This window comes from Dendrobates tinctorius, unplaced genomic scaffold, assembly GCF_039654945.1.
Source record: "Dendrobates tinctorius isolate UK_male_01 unplaced genomic scaffold, ASM3965494v1 ptg000179l, whole genome shotgun sequence".
Classification (NCBI taxonomy): Eukaryota; Metazoa; Chordata; class Amphibia; order Anura; family Dendrobatidae; genus Dendrobates; species Dendrobates tinctorius.
Genome location: NW_027361846.1, coordinates 3682084 through 3703582, shown reverse-complemented (window position 1 = coordinate 3703582; position 21499 = coordinate 3682084). Strand labels below are relative to the sequence as shown.

Genomic DNA, 21499 nt, shown 5'->3' with positions numbered 1-21499 from the left:
TACCCCCTGCATCCCCTTATACCCTCTATTACAATCCCCCTGCAACCCCTTGTATCCCTCTATCACATACCCCCTGCATCCCCCTTGTATCCCTCTATCACATACCCCCTGCATCCCCCTTGTACCCCTCTATCACATACCCCCTGCAACCCCTTGTACCCCTCTATCACATACCCCCTGCACCCTCTTATACCCCTCTATCATTTACCCCAAGCCCCCCATGTACCTGTTCCCTCATTACGTCTCACAAGTTTCCCCATCTCCTCTAGCTTCTCCTGCATCTTCTATCCGGCAAAACTCTGACTCCTCCCTCTCGAGTCATATGGTCGTGACACCATCACAGATCCTGTACCATTCCGATAATTTTTCTTCTGTTTAGACTGGAGTTGAGTGGTGTGCCTCTGCCCCTGTTGCGTGCTCGCATATATAATCCCCCCCCATTAAAAAATCTCCATTATTGCTACTTGGTCCAGCAAAGGGATTTAAAAAATGTTTTCCTTCATGATAGCACTGCCCCCTGCACCTTGCCTCCCTAGGCACCCGCCCTCCAGTGCCCAGTTGCTAATATGGCCCTGGTAATACACGCTTCTGGCTTTTCCTGGAGTGCTCAATCTGTGGACAATCTCGCTTGATGCTCCAATAGTCGGCCATCATATGCACATCCCATCTACCCTGATACGGTCCCTCCACAACCTTCTCCTCTTGGTAGAATAGTTCACCTTGCTCATCACTGACAGCACTAAAGTTTTCAGGAAAGTCCAAGATGGCTGCAGACAATGCACCTTGATGCTCATGTTGTAACCAAGCATTTTGTAGCTCTCAAAGAGTTTCTGGACAATTTTGGTGTAATTGTTTGCTCCCATATTTCCAAGAAAGTCCTTCACTGGGTCTTTGGATGATAACCAGGTATTCTTTTGGAGCTCCGACATTGTCCCGATGAAAGGTTCATCTTTGATGAGCTGCCGAATCTGTGGACCATCAATCATGCCGGACTTTTTCAAATGACTGGCTAGGAAATGTCAAAATGAGGTACTTGGAACAGTCTCCTTCAGTTGGTAAAGCTTTATCGAATTGCTTCATGAGACCCATGTGCAGAGGTGGGAATATAATGTTCTTTCTGTCACCAAATGGCTCAAGAAGGATGTTTGGATCACCAGATTTGAGGTCAGATCTTGGAGGCCAATTCCTCTGCGCCCAATGCTTCTCACGAGCTCTGCTCTTGGTGTATCCGTGCTGCTGACCAAGACGTAACATACCATTGTAAGGCCATCACAGAAGATCCATTTGTGTTTGTGATATTACAACTCAATGACTCTCTTTGAGTCTCTGTATTCTTCACAAAGAGAAATTGAATAGAAAGTTGTGACGGCCCCAAATACTTACCATTGTAGAGGACACACTTTAAGCTCCTCTTTGAGCTATCGATGGACGGTTGCCATTCATTTGAGTTATGGATTACAATTCCCAATTCCTCAGTTAGACCATGCACAGTATATTATGGCGACACACAAAGCCACTGTCATTTCTACAGTAAAGTATTGCAGAGACGCACATTCCCTGGATGGAGAGTGGGGCGCCTCTGCTCCTTTGTCAAGCAAGTTTCTCATGCAGTCTTGATGCTATCAGTTCTGCAGACTTTTTTGATTGTCCCAAATGTGGTGCCAAATTGTCCAACACATGCTGGTCAGATCCCTCATAAGCGGAGACATCTTCAGTCTCAGAATCTTCCTCATTACCTACTGTACTCATGGTCTGTAGCATAATGCTCTTATTGAAAAGAGGGAAGTTAAAGGAACACTGGCCCTGAATGAGGCGCTGGGCGCATCGCTGACGGGAGACGAGCAGACTCCATTTTTTATTTATTTTTCTTGTTCTATCATGAAGGTTTCACTTTACAAAAGTAAAGATGACTGGAATAATGTCTTGGCTCTCGCTAACCGTATGTTCACCAATGGCGTCTTATCACGTGTTGATAATAATCTTTATTTTTATATAGTGCTAACATATTTCGCAGCGCTTTACAGTTTGCATACATTATCATCTCTGTCCCCGATGGGGCTCACAATCTAAATTCCCTATCAGTATTTGGAGTGTGGGAGGAAACCGGCACAAACACTGTACTCAATCTACCTGGTGCTAGTGCTGTCCTCGATCTACCTAGTGCTAGTGCTGCCCTCGATCTACCTAGTGCTAGTGCTGCCCTCGATCCATAAAGTGCTAGTGCTGCCCTTCTTCTACCTAGTGCTAGTGCTGTACTCGATCTACCTAGTGCTAGTGCTGCCCTCGATCTACCTAGTGCTAGTGCTGCCCTCGATCTACCTAGTGCTAGTGCTGCCCTCGATCCATAAAGTGCTAGTGCTGCCCTTCCTCTACCTAGAGCTAGTGCTGTACTCGATCTACCTAGTGCTAGTGCTGCCCTCGATCTACCTAGTGCTAGTGCTGCCCTCGATCTACCTAGTGCTAGTGCTGTACTCGATCTACCTAGTGCTAGTGCTGCCCTCGATCTACCTAGTGCTAGTGCTGCCCTCGATCCATACAGTGCTATTGCTGCCCTTCCTCTACCTAGTGCTAGTGCTGTACTCGATCTACCTAGTGCTAGTGCTGCCCTCGATCTACCTAGTGCTAGTGCTGCCCTCGATCTACCTAGTGCTAGTGCTGCCCTCGATCTACCTAGTGCTAGTGCTGTACTCGATCTACCTAGTGCTAGTGCTGTACTCGATCTACCTAGTGCTAGTGCTGTACTCGATCTACCTAGTGCTAGTGCTGTACTCGATCTACCTAGTGCTAGTGCTGTACTCGATCTACCTAGTGCTAGTGCTGCCTGTTCTGGCACCCTCAACTTTGTGCTTAAGAAAAGCGAGTTGACCGACAGCTAAATTTTTTCCAATCGATGCACTGAGGTAGTCGCAGGGGGTCCTTTACAACTTATTTTGATAATGCTTCCACACTCCCTTACCCTTTCTCCTGTCGAAGATGTTCTGAATTTCTGGATTATTGGTTTTGAAGACTGGTGAGTGCCGTCCCTCTTTCTTTTACATGCACTCAGTCCTGTTTTTTCTGGGCAATCACCCGAAGAATCAGGTTCAATTGCCAGCAGCATTTGTAGTACACGGACATTTACAGTGCCAATAGGTGCGTTTGCGGTGCGGGTTGCTTTGCTCTGTTGTGTGGACTTTAATTGATAGGATCAGTGTAAAACTACAAGAAAAATGAAAGTACTCAGTACAAAGTGCTGGTGCTGCCCTCAATCTACCTAGTGCTGCCCCAGATCTACCTAGTGCTAGTCCTGTCCTCGATCTACCCAGTGCTTGTGCTGCCCTCAATCTACCTAGTGCTAGTGCTGCCCTCAATCTACCTAGTGCTGCCCCAGATCTACCTAGTGCTCGTCCTGTCCTCGATCTACCTAGTGCTGTCCTCAATCTACCTAGTGCTAGTCCTGTCCTCGATCCACCTAGTGCTGGAGCTGCCCCAGATCTACCTAGTGCTAGTGCTGCCCTCGATCTACCTAGTGCTAGTCCTGTCCTCGATCTACCTAGTGCTAGAGCTGCCCCAGATCTACCTAGTGCTAGTGCTGCCCTCGATCTACCTAGTGCTAGTCCTGTTCTCGATCTACCTAGTGCTGGAGCTGCCCCAGATCTACCTAGTGCTAGTCTTGTCCTCGATCTGCCTAGTGCTAGTCCTGTCCTCGATCTACCTAGTGCTTGTGCTGTGCTTGATCTACCTAGTGGTTGTGCTGTGCTTGATCTACCTAGGGCTTGTGCTGTGCTTATCTACCCAGTGCTTGTGCTGTGCTTGATCTACCCAATGCTTTTGCTGTGCTTGATCTACCCAGTGCTTGTGCTGTGCTTGATCTACCCAGTGCTTGTGCTGTGCTTGATCTACCTAGTGCTTGTGCTGTGCTTATCTACATAGTGCTTTTTCTGTGCTTGATCTACCTAGTGCTTGTGCTGTGCTTATCTACCCAGTGCTTGTGCTGTGCTTGATCTACCCAATGCTTTTGCTGTGCTTGATCTACCCAGTGCTTGTGCTGTGCTTGATCTACCCAGTGCTTGTGCTGTGCTTGATCTACCTAGTGCTTGTGCTGTGCTTATCTACATAGTGCTTTTTCTGTGCTTGATCTACCTAGTGCTTGTGCTGTGCTTATCTACCTAGTGCTTGTGCTGTGCATGATCTACCCAGTGCTTGTGCTGTGCTTGAGCTACCTAGTGCTTGTGCTGTGCTTGATCTACCCAGTGGTTGTGCTGTGCTTGATCTACCTAGGGCTTGTGCTGTGCTTATCTACCCAGTGCTTGTGCTGTGCTTGATCTACCCAATGCTTTTGCTGTGCTTGATCTACCCAGTGCTTGTGCTGTGCTTGATCTACCCAGTGCTTGTGCTGTGCTTGATCTACCTAGTGCTTGTGCTTGATCTACCTAGTGCTTGTGCTGTGCTTGATCTACCTAGTGCTTGTGCTGTGCTTGATCTACCTAGTGTTGTGCTGTGCTTGATCTACCTAGTGCTTGTGCTGTGCTTGATCTACCTAGTGCTTGTGTTGTGCTTGATGTACCCAGTTCTTGTGCTGTGCTTGATCTGCCTAGTGCATATGCTGTGCTTATCTACCCAGTGCTTGTGCTGTGCTTGATCTACCCAATGCTTTTGCTGTGCTTGATCTACCCAGTGCTTGTGCTGTGCTTGATCTACCTAGTGCTTGTGCTGTGCTTATCTACATAGTGCTTTTTCTGTGCTTGATCTACCTAGTGCTTGTGCTGTGCTTATCTACCTAGTGCTTGTGCTGTGCTTGATCTACCTAGTTCTTGTGCTGTGCTTGATCTACCTAGTGTTGTGCTGTGCTTGATCTACCTAGTGCTTGTGCTGTGCTTGATCTACCTAGTGCTTGTGTTGTGCTTGATGTACCCAGTTCTTGTGCTGTGCTTGATCTACCTAGTGCATATGCTGTGCTTGATCTACCTAGTGCTTGTGCTGTGCATGATCTACCCAGTGCTTGTGCTGTGCTTGATCTACCTAGTGCTTGATCTACCTAGTGTTGTGCTGTGCTTGATCTACCTAGTGCTTGTGCTGTGCTTGATGTACCCAGTTCTTGTGCTGTGCTTGATCTACCTAGTGCATATACTGTGCTTGATCTACCTAGTGCATGTGCTGTGCTTGATCTACCTAGTGTTGTGCTGTGCTTGATCTACCCAGTGCTTGTGCTGTGTTTGATCTACCCAGTGCTTGTGTTGTGCTTGATCTACCTAGTGCTTGTGCTGTGCTTGATCTACCCAGTGCTTGTGCTGTGCTTGATCTACCCAGTGCTTGTGCTGTGCTTGATCTACCTAGTGCTTGTGCTGTGCTTATCTACATAGTGCTTTTTCTGTGCTTGATCTACCTAGTGCTTGTGCTGTGCTTGATCTACCTAGTGCTTGTGCTGTGCTTGATCTACCTAGTGCTTGTGCTGTGCTTGATCTACCTAGTGCTTGTGCTGTGCTTGATCTACCTAGTGTTGTGCTGTGCTTGATCTACCTAGTGCTTGTGCTGTGCTTGATATACCTTGTGCTTGTGCTGTGCTTGATGTACCCAGTTCTTGTGCTGTGCTTGATCTACCTAGTGCATATGCTGTGCTTGATCTACCTAGTGCTTGCGCTCTGCATGATCTACCCAGTGCTTGTGCTGTGCTTGATCTACCTAGTGCTTGTGCTGTGCTTGATCTACCTAGTGTTGTGCTGTGCTTGATCTACCCAGTGCTTGTGCTGTTCTTGATCTACCTAGTGTTGTGCTGTGCTTGATCTACCTAGTGCTTGTGCTGTGCTTGATCTACCTAGTGCTTGTGTTGTGCTTGATCTACCTAGTGCTTGTGCTGTGCTTGATCTACCCAGTGCTTGTGTTGTGCTTGATCTACCTAGTGCTTGTGTTGTGCTTGATCTACCCAGTGCTTGTGTTGTGCTTGATCTACCTAGTGCTTGTGTTGTGCTTGATCTACCTAGTGCTTGTGTTGTGCTTGATCTACCTAGTGCTTGTGTTGTGCTTGATCTACCTAGTGCTTGTGTTGTGCTTGATCTACCTAGTGCTTGTGTTGTGCTTGATCTACCTAGTGCTTGTGCAGTGCTTGATCTACCCAGTGCTTGTGCTGTGCTTGATCCTGCCTTGAGGAATTGCTTTACGATAAGCTGTAGAGAAAAATGAAAAAATGTGACGTGATAGTACAAAATTAAGCGCAATGTTAAAATCAGCAGAAAAATCAAACTCATCATAAATGATGTTCAGAATTGTTCCCCAATGTTACTGATGACATGGTATTGTCCCCCGTTTCCCCCAGATACGTGTCACCAGGACGGCTGCCCTCAGCCCTCATCTTGTCCTCCTGACCTGGAATACAAGGCCTGTGCCCGATGTCCAATGACCTGTTCGGATCTGAGCCATAATCGGGTCTGCCTCAGTGACCAGCCCTGCTTCTCCGGTTTGTGGGGGTTCGGGGTCTGATTCTGCATGGGATACCGCCTGCATTAAGTTAACCCTTTGTGTATCTGATTAGGTTGTCAGTGTCCGGATGGATATCTGCTGGACGGCTTGAATCACTGTGTACGGCCGGAGGAATGTCCATGTGAGGTGGATGGGTCCACCTACTGGCCAGGACAGCTGGTGAAGGCCAACTGTCAGATCTGTAGCTGTCAGGACGGCACCATGAAGCAATGCAGGCAAAACCCAGAATGTAACGGTCAGTGACTAGAAGCCTGGCTGGGAGTGCGGCAGAAACTAGAACCCTCAATGTGTGTGTGTGGGGGGTCAGTTTCTAGTATATAGAACCCAAGAAGAGGGTTGTCAGTATCTAGAACCCTGGATGAGGGTTGTCAGTACCTAGAAACCTGGATGAGGATTGTCGGTATCTAGAACCCTGGATGAGGGTTGTCATTATATAGAACCCTGGATGAGGGTTGTCATTATATAGAACCCTGATTGAGGGTTGTCAGTATCCAGAATCCTGGATGGGGTTGTCAGTATGTAGAACCCTAGATGAGGGTTGTCAGTATCTAGAAACCTAGATGAGGGATGTCAGTATCTAGAACCCTAGATGAGGGTTGTCAGTATCTAGAACCCTGGATGAGGGTTGTCAGTATCTAGAACCCTGGATGAGGTTTGTAAGTATCTATAATCCTGGATTGGGTTGTCAATGTATAGAACCCTAGATGAGGGTTGTCAATATCCAGAATCCTGGATGGGGTTGTCTGCATCTAGAAACCTGGATGAGGATTTTCAGTATCTAGAACCCTGGATGAGGGTTGTCAGTGTCTAGAACCCTAGATGAGGGTTGTCAGTATATAGAACCCTAGATGAGTGTTGTCAGTATCTAGAACCCTGGATGAGGGTTGTCAGTATCTAGAACCCTAGATGAGGGTTGTCAGTATCTAGAACCCTAGATGAGTGTTGTCAGTATCTAGAACCCTGGATGAGGGTTGTCATTATATAGAACCCTGGATGAGGGTTGTCAACATAGAACTCAAGAAGAGGGTTTTGAGCATCTAGAACCCTGATTGAGGGTTGTCAGTGTCCTGAATCCTGGATGGGGTTGTCAGTATGTAGAACCCTAGATGAGTGTTGTCAGTATCTAGAACCCTGGATGAGGGTTGTCAGTATCTAGAACCCTAGATGATGGTTGTCAGTATCTCGAACCCTAGATGAGGGTTGTCAGTATCTCGAACCCTAGATGAGGGTTGTCAGTATCTCGAACCCTAGATGAGGGTTGTCAGTATCTAGAACCCTGGATGAGGGTTGTCAGTATCTAGAACCCTGGATGAGGGTTGTCAGTATCTAGAACCCTGGATGAGGGTTGTCACTATCTAGAACCCTTGATGAGGGTTGCCCAGTATCTAGAGCCCTGGATGAGGGTTGTCAGTATCTAGAACCCTGGATGAGGGTTGTCAGTATCTAGAACCCTGGATGAGGGTTGTCACTATCTAGAACCCTTGATGAGGGCTGCCCAGTATCTAGAGCCCTGGATGAGGGTGTCAGGTTGATGATCTGTTTGCAGTGTCATCACTCTGATCCACCAGTATCTTTCTCTGCAGTGCACTGTGGCTGGTCTGCCTGGTCACCCTGGGGCGAGTGCCTTGGTCCTTGTGGGGTGCAGAGTATACAGTGGTCCTTCCGCAGTCCTAACAATCCCACCAAGCATGGAAATGGGAAGCAGTGTCGGGGAATCTACCGCAAGGCACGCAGGTAACCATCGCCCTCAACAATGGCGCCCCACAGCCACAGAATAAAATGGGTTAATAGATTCCTGCACCCAGTCCACGAGTCCTCACACTGAGTGATCAACCAAACCATCAGCGAGCAAATAATGTCCCCTGTGTCTGTGGTATGTGCCTCTGCGCTGTGTACTGCTCCGCTGTGTCTGTGGTATGTGCCTCTGCGCTGTGTACTGCTCCGCTGTGTTTGTGGTATGTGCCTCTGTGCTGTGTACTGTTCCGCTGTGTTTGTGGTATGTGCCTCTGCGCTGTGTACTGCTCCGCTGAGTCTGTGGTATGTGCCTCTGCGCTGTGTACTGCTCCGCTGTGTCTGTGGTATGTGCCTCTGCGCTGTGTACTGCTCCGCTGTGTCTGTGGTATGTGCCTCTGTGCTGTGTACTGCTCCGCTGTGTCTGTGGTATGTGCCTCTGCGCTGTGTACTGCTCCGCTGTGTTTGTGGTATGTGCCTCTGTGCTGTGTACTGCTCCGCTGTGTTTGTGGTATGTGCCTCTGTGCTGTGTACTGCTCCGCTGTGTCTGTGGTATGTGCCTCTGCGCTGTGTACTGCTCCGCTGTGTTTGTGGTATGTGCCTCTGTGCTGTGTACTGTTCCGCTGTGTTTGTGGTATGTGCCTCTGCGCTGTGTACTGCTCCGCTGTGTCTGTGGTATGTGCCTCTGCGCTGTGTACTGCTCCGCTGTGTTTGTGGTATGTGCCTCTGTGCTGTGTACTGTTCCGCTGTGTCTGTGGTATGTGCCTCTGCGCTGTGTACTGCTCCGCTGTGTTTGTGGTATGTGCCTCTGTGCTGTGTACTGCTCCGCTGTGTCTGTGGTATGTGCCTCTGTGCTGTGTACTGCTCCGCTGTGTCTGTGGTATGTGCCTCTGTGCTGTGTACTGCTCCGCTGTGTTTGTGGTATGTGCCTCTGCGCTGTGTACTGCTCCGCTGTGTCTGTGGTATGTGCCTCTGTGCTGTGTACTGCTCCGCTGTGTCTGTGGTATGTGCCTCTGTGCTGTGTACTGCTCCGCTGTGTTTGTGGTATGTGCCGCTGCGCTGTGTACTGCTCCGCTGTGTCTGTGGTATGTGCCTCTGCGCTGTGTACTGCTCCGCTGTGTTTGTGGTATGTGCCTCTGTGCTGTGTACTGCTCCGCTGTGTTTGTGGTATGTGCCTCTGCGCTGTGTACTGCTCCGCTGTGTTTGTGGTATGTGCCTCTCTGTGTACTTCTCTGCTGTGTATGTGGTATGTGCCGCTGCGCTTTGTACTGCTCCGCTGTGTTTGTGGTATGTGCCTCTGCGCTGTGTACTGCTCCGCTGTGTTTGTGGTATGTGCCTCTGCGCTGTGTACTGCTCCGCTGTGTCCGTAGTATGTGCCTCGCTGTGTACTGCTCCGCTGTGTCTGTGGTATGTGCCTCTGCGCTGTGTACTGCTCCGCTGTGTCTGTGGTATGTGCCTCTGTGCTGTGTACTGCTCCGCTGTGTCTGTGGTATGTGCCTCTGCGCTGTGTACTGCTCCGCTGTGTTTGTGGTATGTGCCTCTGTGCTGTGTACTGTTCCGCTGTGTTTGTGGTATGTGCCTCTGTGCTGTGTACTGTTCCGCTGTGTTTGTGGTATGTGCCTCTGCGCTGTGTACTGCTCCGCTGTGTTTGTGGTATGTGCCTCTGTGCTGTGTACTGCTCCGCTGTGTTTGTGGTATGTGCCTCTGTGCTGTGTACTGCTCCGCTGTGTCTGTGGTATGTGCCTCTGCGCTGTGTACTGCTCCGCTGTGTTTGTGGTATGTGCCTCTGTGCTGTGTACTGTTCCGCTTTGTTTGTGGTATGTGCCTCTGCGCTGTGTACTGCTCCGCTGTGTCTGTGGTATGTGCCTCTGCGCTGTGTACTGCTCCGCTGTGTTTGTGGTATGTGCCTCTGTGCTGTGTACTGTTCCGCTGTGTCTGTGGTATGTGCCTCTGTGCTGTGTACTGTTCCGCTGTGTCTGTGGTATGTGCCTCTGTGCTGTGTACTGTTCCGCTGTGTTTGTGGTATGTGCCTCTGTGCTGTGTACTGTTCCGCTTTGTTTGTGGTATGTGCCTCTGCGCTGTGTACTGCTCCGCTGTGTCTGTGGTATGTGCCTCTGTGCTGTGTACTGCTCCGCTGTGTCTGTGGTATGTGCCTCTGTGCTGTGTACTGCTCCGCTGTGTTTGTGGTATGTGCCTCTGTGCTGTGTACTGCTCCGCTGTGTTTGTGGTATGTGCCGCTGCGCTGTGTACTGCTCCGCTGTGTCTGTGGTATGTGCCTCTGCGCTGTGTACTGCTCCGCTGTGTTTGTGGTATGTGCCTCTGTGCTGTGTACTGCTCCGCTGTGTTTGTGGTATGTGCCTCTGCGCTGTGTACTGCTCCGCTGTGTTTGTGGTATGTGCCTCTCTGTGTACTTCTCTGCTGTGTATGTGGTATGTGCCGCTGCGCTTTGTACTGCTCCGCTGTGTTTGTGGTATGTGCCTCTGCGCTGTGTACTGCTCCGCTGTGTTTGTGGTATGTGCCTCTGCGCTGTGTACTGCTCCGCTGTGTCCGTAGTATGTGCCTCGCTGTGTACTGCTCCGCTGTGTCTGTGGTATGTGCCGCTGCTCTGTGTACTGCTCCGCTGTGTCTGTGGTATGTGCTGCTGCTCTGTGTACTGCTCTGCTGTGTCTGTGGTATGTACCGCTGTGCTGTGTACTGCTCCGCTGTGTCCGTAGTATGTGCCTCGCTGTGTACTGCTCTGCTGTGTCTGTGGTATGTGCCGCTGCGCTGTGTACTGCTCTGCTGTGTCTGTGGTATGTGCCGCTGTGCTGTGTACTGCTCCGCTGTGTTTGTGGTATGTGCCTCTGCGCTGTGTACTGCTCCGCTGTGTCTGTAGTATGTGCCTCGCTGTGTACTGCTCCGCTGTGTCTGTAGTATGTGCCTCGCTGTGTACTGCTCTGCTGTGTCTGTGGTATGTGCCTCTGCGCTGTGTACTGCTCCGCTGTGTTTGTGGTATGTGCCTCTGCGCTGTGTACTGCTCCGCTGTGTCCGTAGTATGTGCCTCGCTGTGTACTGCTCCGCTGTGTCTGTGGTATGTGCCGCTGCTCTGTGTACTGCTCCGCTGTGTCTGTGGTATGTGCCGCTGCGCTGTGTACTGCTCTGCTGTGTCTGTGGTATGTGCCGCTGTGCTGTGTACTGTTCCTCTGTGTCTGTGGTATGTGCCGCTGCGCTGTGTACTGCTCTGCTGTGTTTGTGGTATGTGCCTCTGCGCTGTGTACTGCTCCGCTGTGTCTGTAGTATGTGCCTCGCTGTGTACTGCTCTGCTGTGTTTGTGGTATGTGCCTCTGCGCTGTGTACTGCTCCGCTGTATCTGTAGTATGTGCCTCGCTGTGTACTTCTCTGCTGTGTATGTGGTATGTGCCTCTGCGCTGTGTACTGCTCCGCTGTGTTTGTGGTATGTGCCTCTGCGCTGTGTACTGCTCCGCTGTGTCTGTAGTATGTGCCTCGCTGTGTACTTCTCTGCTGTGTCTGTGGTATGTGCCACTGCACTGTGTACTGCTCCGCTGTGTCTGTAGTATGTGCCTTGCTGTGTACTGCTCCGCTGTGTCTGTGGTATGTGCCGCTGTGATGTGTACTGTTCTGCTGTGTCTGTGGTATGTGCCGCTGTGCTGTGTACTGCTCCGCTGTGTCTGTGGTATGTGCCGCTGTGATGTGTACTGTTTCTCTGTGTCTGTGGTATGTGCTGCTGCGCTGTGTACTGCTCTGCTGTATCTGTGGTATGTGCCACTGTGCTGTGTACTGCTCCGCTGTGTCTGTGGTATGTGCCACTGCGCTGTGTACTGCTCCGCTGTGTCTGTGGTATGTGCCGCTGTGCTGTGTAATGCTCCGCTGTGTCTATGGTATGTGCCGCTGCGCTGTCTATGGCTCCACTGTGTACTGCTCCGCTGTGTCTGTGGTATGTGCAGCTGCGCTGTGTACTGCTCCACTGTGTCTGTGGTATGTGCCGCTGCGCTGTGGTATGTGCCACTGTGCTGTATACTGCTCCGCTGTGTCTGTGGTATGTGCCACTGTGCTGTGTACTGTTCCGCTGTGTCTGTGGTATGTGCCGCTGCGCTGTGTCTGTGGTATGTGCCACTGCGCTGTGTACTGTTCCGCTGCGCTGTGTACTGCTCTGCTGTGTCTGTGGTATGTGCCGCTGTGATGTGTACTGTTTCTCTGTGTCTGTGGTATGTGCTGCTGCGCTGTGTACTGTTCTGCTGTATCTATGGTATGTGCCACTGTGCTGTGTAATGCTCCGCTGTGTCTGTGGTATGTGCCGATGCGCTGTGTACTGCTCCGCTGTGTCTGTGGTATGTGCCGCTGTGATGTGTACTGTTTCTCTGTGTCTGTGGTATGTGCTGCTGCTCTGTGTACTGTTCTGCTGTGTCTGTGGTATGTGCCGCTGTGCTGTGTACTGCTCCGCTGTGTCTGTGGTATGTGCCGCTGTGATGTGTACTGTTTCTCTGTGTCTGTGGTATGTGCTGCTGCGCTGTGTACTGCTCTGCTGTATCTGTGGTATGTGCCACTGTGCTGTGTACTGCTCCGCTGTGTCTGTGGTATGTGCCACTGCGCTGTGTACTGCTCCGCTGTGTCTGTGGTATGTGCCGCTGTGCTGTGTAATGCTCCGCTGTGTCTATGGTATGTGCCGCTGCGCTGTCTATGGCTCCACTGTGTACTGCTCCGCTGTGTCTGTGGTATGTGCAGCTGCGCTGTGTACTGCTCCACTGTGTCTGTGGTATGTGCCGCTGCGCTGTGGTATGTGCCACTGTGCTGTATACTGCTCCGCTGTGTCTGTGGTATGTGCCACTGTGCTGTGTACTGTTCCGCTGTGTCTGTGGTATGTGCCGCTGCGCTGTGTCTGTGGTATGTGCCACTGCGCTGTGTACTGTTCCGCTGCGCTGTGTACTGCTCTGCTGTGTCTGTGGTATGTGCCGCTGTGATGTGTACTGTTTCTCTGTGTCTGTGGTATGTGCTGCTGCGCTGTGTACTGTTCTGCTGTATCTGTGGTATGTGCCACTGTGCTGTGTAATGCTCCGCTGTGTCTGTGGTATGTGCCGATGCGCTGTGTACTGCTCCGCTGTGTCTGTGGTATGTGCCACTGCGCTGTGTACTGCTCCGCTGTGTCTGTGGTATGTGCCGCTGCGCTGTGTACTGCTCCGCTGTGTCTGTGGTATGTGCCACTGCGCTGTGTACTGCTCCGCTGTGTCTGTGGTATGTGCCGCTGCGCTGTGTACTGCTCCGCTGTGTTTGTGGTATGTGCCGATGCGCTGTGTACTGCTCCGCTGTGTCTGTGGTATGTGCCACTGCGCTGTGTACTGCTCCGCTGTGTCTGTGGTATGTGCCGCTGCGCTGTGTACTGCTCCGCTGTGTTTGTGGTATGTGCCTCTGCGCTGTGTACTGCTCCGCTGTGTCTGTGGTATGTGCCACTGCGCTGTGTACTGCTCCGCTGTGTCTGTGGTATGTGCCGATGCGCTGTGTACTGCTCCGCTGTGTCTGTGGTATGTGCCACTGTGCTGTGTAATGCTCCGCTGTGTCTGTGGTATGTGCCACTGTGCTGTGTACTGCTCCGCTGTGTCTGTGGTATGTGCAGCTGCGCTCTTGTACTGTTCCACTGTGTCTGTGGTATGTGCCTCTGCGCTGTGTACTGCTCCGCTGTGTCTGTGGTATGTGCCTCTGTGCTGTGTACTGCTCCGCTGTGTCTGTGGTATGTGCCTCTGCGCTGTGTACTGTTCCACTGTGTCTGTGGTATGTGCCTCTGCGCTGTGTACTGCTCCGCTGTGTCTGTGGTATGTGCCTCTGTGCTGTGTACTGTTCCACTGTGTCTGTGGTATGTGCCTCTGCTCTGTGTACTGCTCCGCTGTGTCTGTGGTATGTGCCTCTGTGCTGTGTACTGTTCCACTGTGTCTGTGGTATGTGCCGCTGCGCTGTGTACTGCTCCGCTGTGTCTGTGATGTGCCGCTGCGCTGTATACTGCTCCGCTGTGTCTGTGATGTGCCGCTGAGCTGTGTACTGCTGCGCTATGTCTGTGGAATGTGCCTCGCTGTGTCTGTGGTATGTGCCTCTGCACTGTTTACTGCTCCGCTGTGTCGGTGGTATGTGCCGCTGCGCTGTGTACTGCTCCGCTGTGTCTGTGGTATGTGCCGCTGCGCTGTCTACTGCTCCGCTGTGTCTGTGGTATGTTCCACTGCACTGGTTACTGCTCCGCTGTGTGCAGCTCCTCTGTCTATGGCTCTGCTGTGTCTATGGAATGTGCCTCTGCACTCTTTACTGCTCTGCTGTGTCTGTGCTGTATGCTGTTCCACTATGTATGGCTCCGCCGTCTCTGGACTGTGTGCGGCTCCGTGCTGTGTACGGCTCTACGTACTTCTATGCTGTTTCTGTGCTGTATACGGATCTGCTGTCTCTGCATTCTGTACGGCTTCTGTGTCACTGCACTGTGTAAGGCTCCGCTGTGTATGGCCTCTCCGTCTCTGCTCTGTGGGTGGCTCCACGCTGTGTACGGCTCTGCGTACTTCTCTGCTGTTTCTGTGCTGTTTATGGCTTTGTCTCTGCGCTCTGTATGTCTCCGCCGTCTCTGCGCTGTGTATGGCTCTGCGTACTTCTCCGCTGTTTCTGCGCTGTTTATGGCTTTGTCTCTGCGCTCTGTATGTCTCCGCCATCTCTGCGCTGTGTACGGCTCTGCGTACTTCTCTGCTGTTTCTGTGCTGTTTATGGCTTTGTCTCTGCGCTCTGTATGTCTCCGCCGTCTCTGCGCTGTGTACGGCTCTGCGTACTTCTCTGCTGTTTCTGTGCTGTTTATGGCTTTGTCTCTGCGCTCTGTATGTCTCCGCCGTCTCTGCGCTCTGTACGGCTCTGTGTACTTCTCCGTTGTTTCTGTGCTGTGCACATGTATACCGGGCCCTCCGGGGCCCCTACATCAGGTTCTGTCTGACTGTGCTGTGTCCTTCTCTTTCCATCCTCAGGTGTCAGACAGCTCCATGTGAGACCTGTTCACATCACGGGAGGACATACAGCATCAGAGAACGCTGGCGATCAGGAACCTGCCATGTGTGCCAGTGCCTGCCGAACCTGACCACCCAGTGTTCCCACTACTGCCAGCTCACCAGTCAGGGTTGCCCAGAGGTGAGTGAATTCCTGTCCACAGGGCTCTGATGACAAAAGGCCAAGTTACAGAGGCTCCTTCTCTCCTCCCCAAAGTACAGAGGCTCCTCCTCTCCTCCCAACTTACAGAGGCTCCTCCTCTCCTCCCAACTTACAGAGGCTCCTCCTCTCCTCCCAACTTACAGAGGCTCCTCCTCTCCTCCCCAAAGTACAGAGGCTCCTCCTCTCCTCCCCAAAGTACAGAGGCTCCTCCTCTCCTCCCAAGATACAGAGGCTCCTCCTCTCTTCCCCAAGGACATAGGCTTCTCCTCTCCTCACATAGAACAGAAGCTCCTCCTCTCCTCACATAGAACAGAAGCTCCTCCTCTCCTCACATAGAACGGAGGCTCCTCCTCTCCTCACATAGAACGGAGGCTCCTCCTCTCCTCACATAGAACGGAGGCTCCTCCTCTCCTCACATAGCACGGAGGCTCCTCCTCTCCTCACATAGAACGGAGGCTCCTCCTCTCCTCACATAGAACGGAGGCTCCTCCTCTCCTCACATAGAACGGAGGCTCCTCCTCTCCTCACATAGAACGGAGGCTCCTCCTCTCCTCACATAGAACGGAGGCTCCTCCTCTCCTCACATAGAATGGAGGCTCCTCTCCTCACATAGCACGGAGGCTCCTCCTCGCCTCACATAGAATGGAGGCTCCTCCTCGCCTCACATAGAATGGAGGCTCCTCCTCGCCTCACATAGAATGGAGGCTCCTCCTCTCCTCACATAGAATGGAGGCTCCTCCTCTCCTCACATAAAATGGAGGCTCCTCCTCTCCTCACATAGAACGGAGGCTCCTCCTCTCCTCACATAGAAAGGAGGCTCCTCCTCTCCTCACATAGAACGGAGGCTCCTCCTCTCCTCACATAGAACGGAGGCTCCTCCGCTCCTCACATAGAACGGAGGCTCCTCCTCTCCTCACATAGAACGGAGGCTCCTCCTCTCCTCACATAGAACGGAGGCTCCCCCTCTCCTCACATAGAACGGAGGCTCCTCTCCTCACATAGAACGGAGGCTCCTCCTCTCCTCACATAGAACGGAGGCTCCTCCTCTCCTCACATAGAACGGAGGCTCCTCCTCTCCTCACATAGAACGGAGGCTCCTCCTCTCCTCACATAGAACGGAGGCTCCTCTCCTCACATAGAACGGAGGCTCCTCCTCTCCTCACATAGAACGGAGGCTCCTCCTCTCCTCACATAGAACGGAGGCTCCTCCTCTCCTCACATAGAACGGAGGCTCCTCTCCTCACATAGAACGGAGGCTCCTCCTCTCCTCACATAGAACGGAGGTTCCTCCTCTCCTCACATAGAACGGAGGCTTCTCCTCTCCTCACATGGAACGGAGGCTCCTCCTTTCCTCACATAGAACGGAGGCTCCTCCTCTCCTCACATAGCACGGAGGCTCCTCCTCGCCTCACATAGAACGGAGGCTCCTCCTCTCCTCACATAGAACGGAGGCTCCTCCTCTCCTCACATAGAACGGAGGCTTCTCACATAGAACGGAGGCTTCTCCTCTCCTCACATAGAACGGAGGCTTCTCCTCTCCTCACATAGAACGGAGGCTTCTCCTCTCCTCACATAGAACGGAGGCTTCTCCTCTCCTCACATAGAACGGAGGCTTCTCCTCTCCTCACATAGAACGGAGGCTTCTCCTCACATAGAACGGAGGCTTCTCCTCTCCTCACATAGAACGGAGGCTCCTCCTCTCCTCACATAGAACGGAGGCTCCTCCTCTCCTCACATAGAACGGAGGCTCCTCCTCTCCTCACATAGAACGGAGGCTCCTCCTCTCCTCACATAGAACGGAGGCTCCTCCTCTCCTCACATAGAACGGAGGCTCCTCCTCTCCTCACATAGAACGGAGGCTCCTCCTCTCCTCACATAGAACGGAGGTTCCTCCTCTCCTCACATAGAACGGAGGCTTCTCCTCTCCTCACATAGAACGGAGGCTTCTCCTCTCCTCACATGGAACGGAGGCTCCTCCTTTCCTCACATAGAACGGAGGCTCCTCCTCTCCTCACATAGCACGGAGGCTCCTCCTCGCCTCACATAGAACGGAGGCTCCTCCTCTCCTCACATAGAACGGAGGCTCCTCCTCTCCTCACATAGAATGGAGGCTTCTCACATAGAACGGAGGCTTCTCCTCTCCTCACATAGAACGGAGGCTTCTCCTCTCCTCACATAGAACGGAGGCTTCTCCTCTCCTCACATAGAACGGAGGCTTCTCCTCTCCTCACATAGAACGGAGGCTTCTCCTCACATAGAACGGAGGCTTCTCCTCTCACATAGAACGGAGGTTTCTCCTCTCCTCACATAGAACGGAGGCTTCTCCTCTCCTCACATAGAACGGAGGCTCCTCCTCTCCTCACATAGAAAGGAGGCTCCTCCTCTCCTCACATAGAACGGAGGCTCCTCCTCTCCTCACATAGAACGGAGGCTCCTCCGCTCCTCACATAGAACGGAGGCTCCTCCTCTCCTCACATAGAACGGAGGCTCCTCCTCTCCTCACATAGAACGGAGGCTCCCCCTCTCCTCACATAGAACGGAGGCTCCTCTCCTCACATAGAACGGAGGCTCCTCCTCTCCTCACATAGAACGGAGGCTCCTCCTCTCCTCACATAGAACGGAGGCTCCTCCTCTCCTCACATAGAACGGAGGCTCCTCCTCTCCTCACATAGAACGGAGGCTCCTCTCCTCACATAGAACGGAGGCTCCTCCTCTCCTCACATAGAACGGAGGCTCCTCCTCTCCTCACATAGAACGGAGGCTCCTCCTCTCCTCACATAGAACGGAGGCTCCTCCTCTCCTCACATAGAACGGAGGCTCCTCCTCTCCTCACATAGAACGGAGGCTCCTCCTCTCCTCACATAGAACGGAGGTTCCTCCTCTCCTCACATAGAACGGAGGCTTCTCCTCTCCTCACATGGAACGGAGGCTCCTCCTTTCCTCACATAGAACGGAGGCTCCTCCTCTCCTCACATAGCACGGAGGCTCCTCCTCGCCTCACATAGAACGGAGGCTCCTCCTCTCCTCACATAGAACGGAGGCTCCTCCTCTCCTCACATAGAACGGAGGCTCCTCCTCGCCTCACATAGAACGGAGGCTCCTCCTCTCCTCACATAGAACGGAGGCTCCTCCTCGCCTCACATAGAACGGAGGCTTCTCCTCTCCTCACATAGAACGGAGGCTTCTCCTCTCCTCACATAGAACGGAGGCTTCTCCTCTCCTCACATAGAACGGAGGCTTCTCCTCTCCTCACATAGAACGGAGGCTTCTCCTCTCCTCACATAGAACGGAGGCTTCTCCTCACATAGAACGGAGGCTTCTCCTCTCCTCACATAGAACGGAGGCTCCTCCTCTCCTCACATAGAACGGAGGCTCCTCCTCTCCTCACATAGAACGGAGGCTCCTCCTCTCCTCACATAGAACGGAGGCTCCTCCTCTCCTCACATAGAACGGAGGCTCCTCCTCTCCTCACATAGAACGGAGGCTCCTCCTCTCCTCACATAGAACGGAGGCTCCTCCTCTCCTCACATAGAACGGAGGTTCCTCCTCTCCTCACATAGAACGGAGGCTCCTCCTCTCCTCACATAGAACGGAGGCTCCTCCTCTCCTCACATAGAACGGAGGCTCCTCCTCTCCTCACATAGAACGGAGGCTCCTCCTCTCCTCACATAGAACGGAGGCTTCTCCTCTCCTCACATAGAACGGAGGCTTCTCCTCTCCTCACATGGAACGGAGGCTCCTCCTTTCCTCACATAGAACGGAGGCTCCTCCTCTCCTCACATAGCACGGAGGCTCCTCCTCGCCTCACATAGAACGGAGGCTCCTCCTCTCCTCACATAGAACGGAGGCTCCTCCTCTCCTCACATAGAATGGAGGCTTCTCACATAGAACGGAGGCTTCTCCTCTCCTCACATAGAACGGAGGCTTCTCCTCTCCTCACATAGAACGGAGGCTTCTCCTCTCCTCACATAGAACGGAGGCTTCTCCTCTCCTCACATAGAACGGAGGCTTCTCCTCACATAGAACGGAGGCTTCTCCTCTCACATAGAACGGAGGCTTCTCCTCTCCTCACATAGAACGGAGGCTTCTCCTCTCCTCACATAGAACGGAGGCTCCTCCTCTCCTCACATAGAACGGAGGCTCCTCCTCTCCTCACATAGAACGGAGGCTTCTCCTCACATAGAACGGAGGCTCCTCCTCTCCTCACATAGAACGGAGGCTTCTCCTCTCCTCACATAGAACGGAGGCTTCTCCTCACATAGAACGGAGGCTTCTCCTCTCCTCACATAGAACGGAGGCTCCTCCTCTCCTCACATAGAACAGAGGTCCCTCTCCTAGAAGAGCGGATCATCACATAGAACAGAGGTTCCTCTCCTCACATTGTGGCCATTCCTTGTGTGATTTATCTTCCAGGGTCAGCTTCTGGTGCAGGGATCCGGGGACGTCTGCTGCTTCTGCTTGGAGACTGGTCAGTCCTTGCTTTTATGATGAGTTGCATTACATGTTTTCACAATGTTCCATTCCTCCATGATGTCTCTATGCATTCAGGCCCTCACACCCACCACCGTCGCCGTCAACATAGAGTCATAACTCCTCATTCTCTTTAAAATTACATGACCTGTGCATTTTAGAGGGGGGCACATATTTATGCAGAATTCATTTGTTTTCTCAGCTCCTAATGGAACCAAAACTGCCAACCCAAGTACTACATCTCTGCCTGGAAGTGCACCTGCCCCTGCTCTGGTAACCTACCCCACACCGGGAGCAGGAAGTAAGTATTCTTGTGATGGGTGTAATGCAGTGTATTTGTAGTCCTCGTCATTTTGCCTTCTGCTATTTCATTCATTTATAGCTTTAATTAGGACTATATGTTCTCCTCAGGCCATCTTTGGGTTGTCCTCGGTCATCTCTGGGTTGTCCTCTGTCCATTTCTGGGTTATCCTCAGGTCATCTCTGGGTTGACCTCGGGCCATCTCTGGGTTGTCCTCTGGCCATCTCTGGGTTGTCCTCAACCGTTTCTGGGATATCCTTGGGTCATCTCTGGGTTGTCCTCGGGCCATCTCTGAGTTATCCTCGGGCCATCTCTGGGTTATCCTCGGGCCATCTCTGGGTTATCCTCGGGCCATCTCTGGGTTATCCTCGGGCCATCTCTGGGTTATCCTCGGGCCACCTCAGGGTTGTCCTCGGGCCATCTCTGGGTTATCCTCGGGCCACCTCAGGGTTGTCCTCGGGCCATCTCTGGGTTGTCCTCGGGCCATTTGTAGCTCTTGTTGGACCATTCATAGGCTTTACATGCACCATCTATGTATAGATTCTGTTTGGGCCATCAGTGTGTTCTCTTCTGATTACCAGTAGGTTCAGCTCTGGCCTTCTCTAATCTTCTCTAGGCTCTCTTCTTGTCAGCTTTAAGTTCTCCTCAGTCTTTCTCTAGGTTGTGCTGTTACATCACCATTACTAGTGTCAGCTATAGGGCAGAAGATGTGGCATGCAGGTGCTTGGGCTATTAAGGCTCAACTCTATTTAATCCCCTCACAAATTACCTGATAATTGAAGGCAGAAAGTCTTGTGATCTTGAGATACACTAGTCTTTCCTACTTCTCACAGGTGATTGTTACACACCCCTGAGGATCTCACTTCTACCGCATAGCAGCTTCACATCTTCTTCACATGAAACTGACCACCCAGCGCACACAGCACAGCTCAACCATATTTCTCTGACTGTGCAGAATCAGGGGTGGAGCCCCCAGGAGGAGGATTACCCCAATCCTCCATCCAGGTTACCGTACCTCCAGATCGACCTGCAAAAGCTATGGAACCTTACAGGTATGTGACATGGAGAAAATACCCGCTGATACATGGACAGTCCATTCTCTCTATGTTCTCGCCATGGTTTTCACTATTCTCCCTATGTTCTCATTATATTCTTCTGGTGTTCTCATTATGTTTTCGTTGTGTACTTCTTGTATTCTCCCAATATCCCACCATGTTTTTCCGGTGATCTCCCTATATTCTTGCCTTGTACTTCTTGATTTCTCCCTATGTTCTTGCCACGAGCTTCTACTATTCTCCCGGTATCCTCGCCACGGTCTTTCGCTATTCTCCCTATGTTCTCTCCTTGTTCTCCATATCTTCTCTCCGTGGTCTTCCGATA

At 51.9% G+C, this 21499-nt stretch overlaps 1 protein-coding gene across 1 annotated transcript in view; it reads left to right on the top strand.

The window, feature by feature from the left end:
• LOC141054879 (SCO-spondin-like) overlaps positions 1-21499 on the top strand; it is a 463576-nt gene that overhangs the window by 154004 nt on the left and 288073 nt on the right. The window contains exons 37-43 of the mRNA XM_073551763.1: positions 6293-6433; positions 6509-6691; positions 8040-8190; positions 15168-15327; positions 19762-19816; positions 20021-20119; positions 20953-21171. Coding sequence (XP_073407864.1) covers positions 6293-6433; positions 6509-6691; positions 8040-8190; positions 15168-15327; positions 19762-19816; positions 20021-20119; positions 20953-21171 — 1008 coding nt within the window. The remainder of the gene's footprint in view (positions 1-6292; positions 6434-6508; positions 6692-8039; positions 8191-15167; positions 15328-19761; positions 19817-20020; positions 20120-20952; positions 21172-21499) is intronic.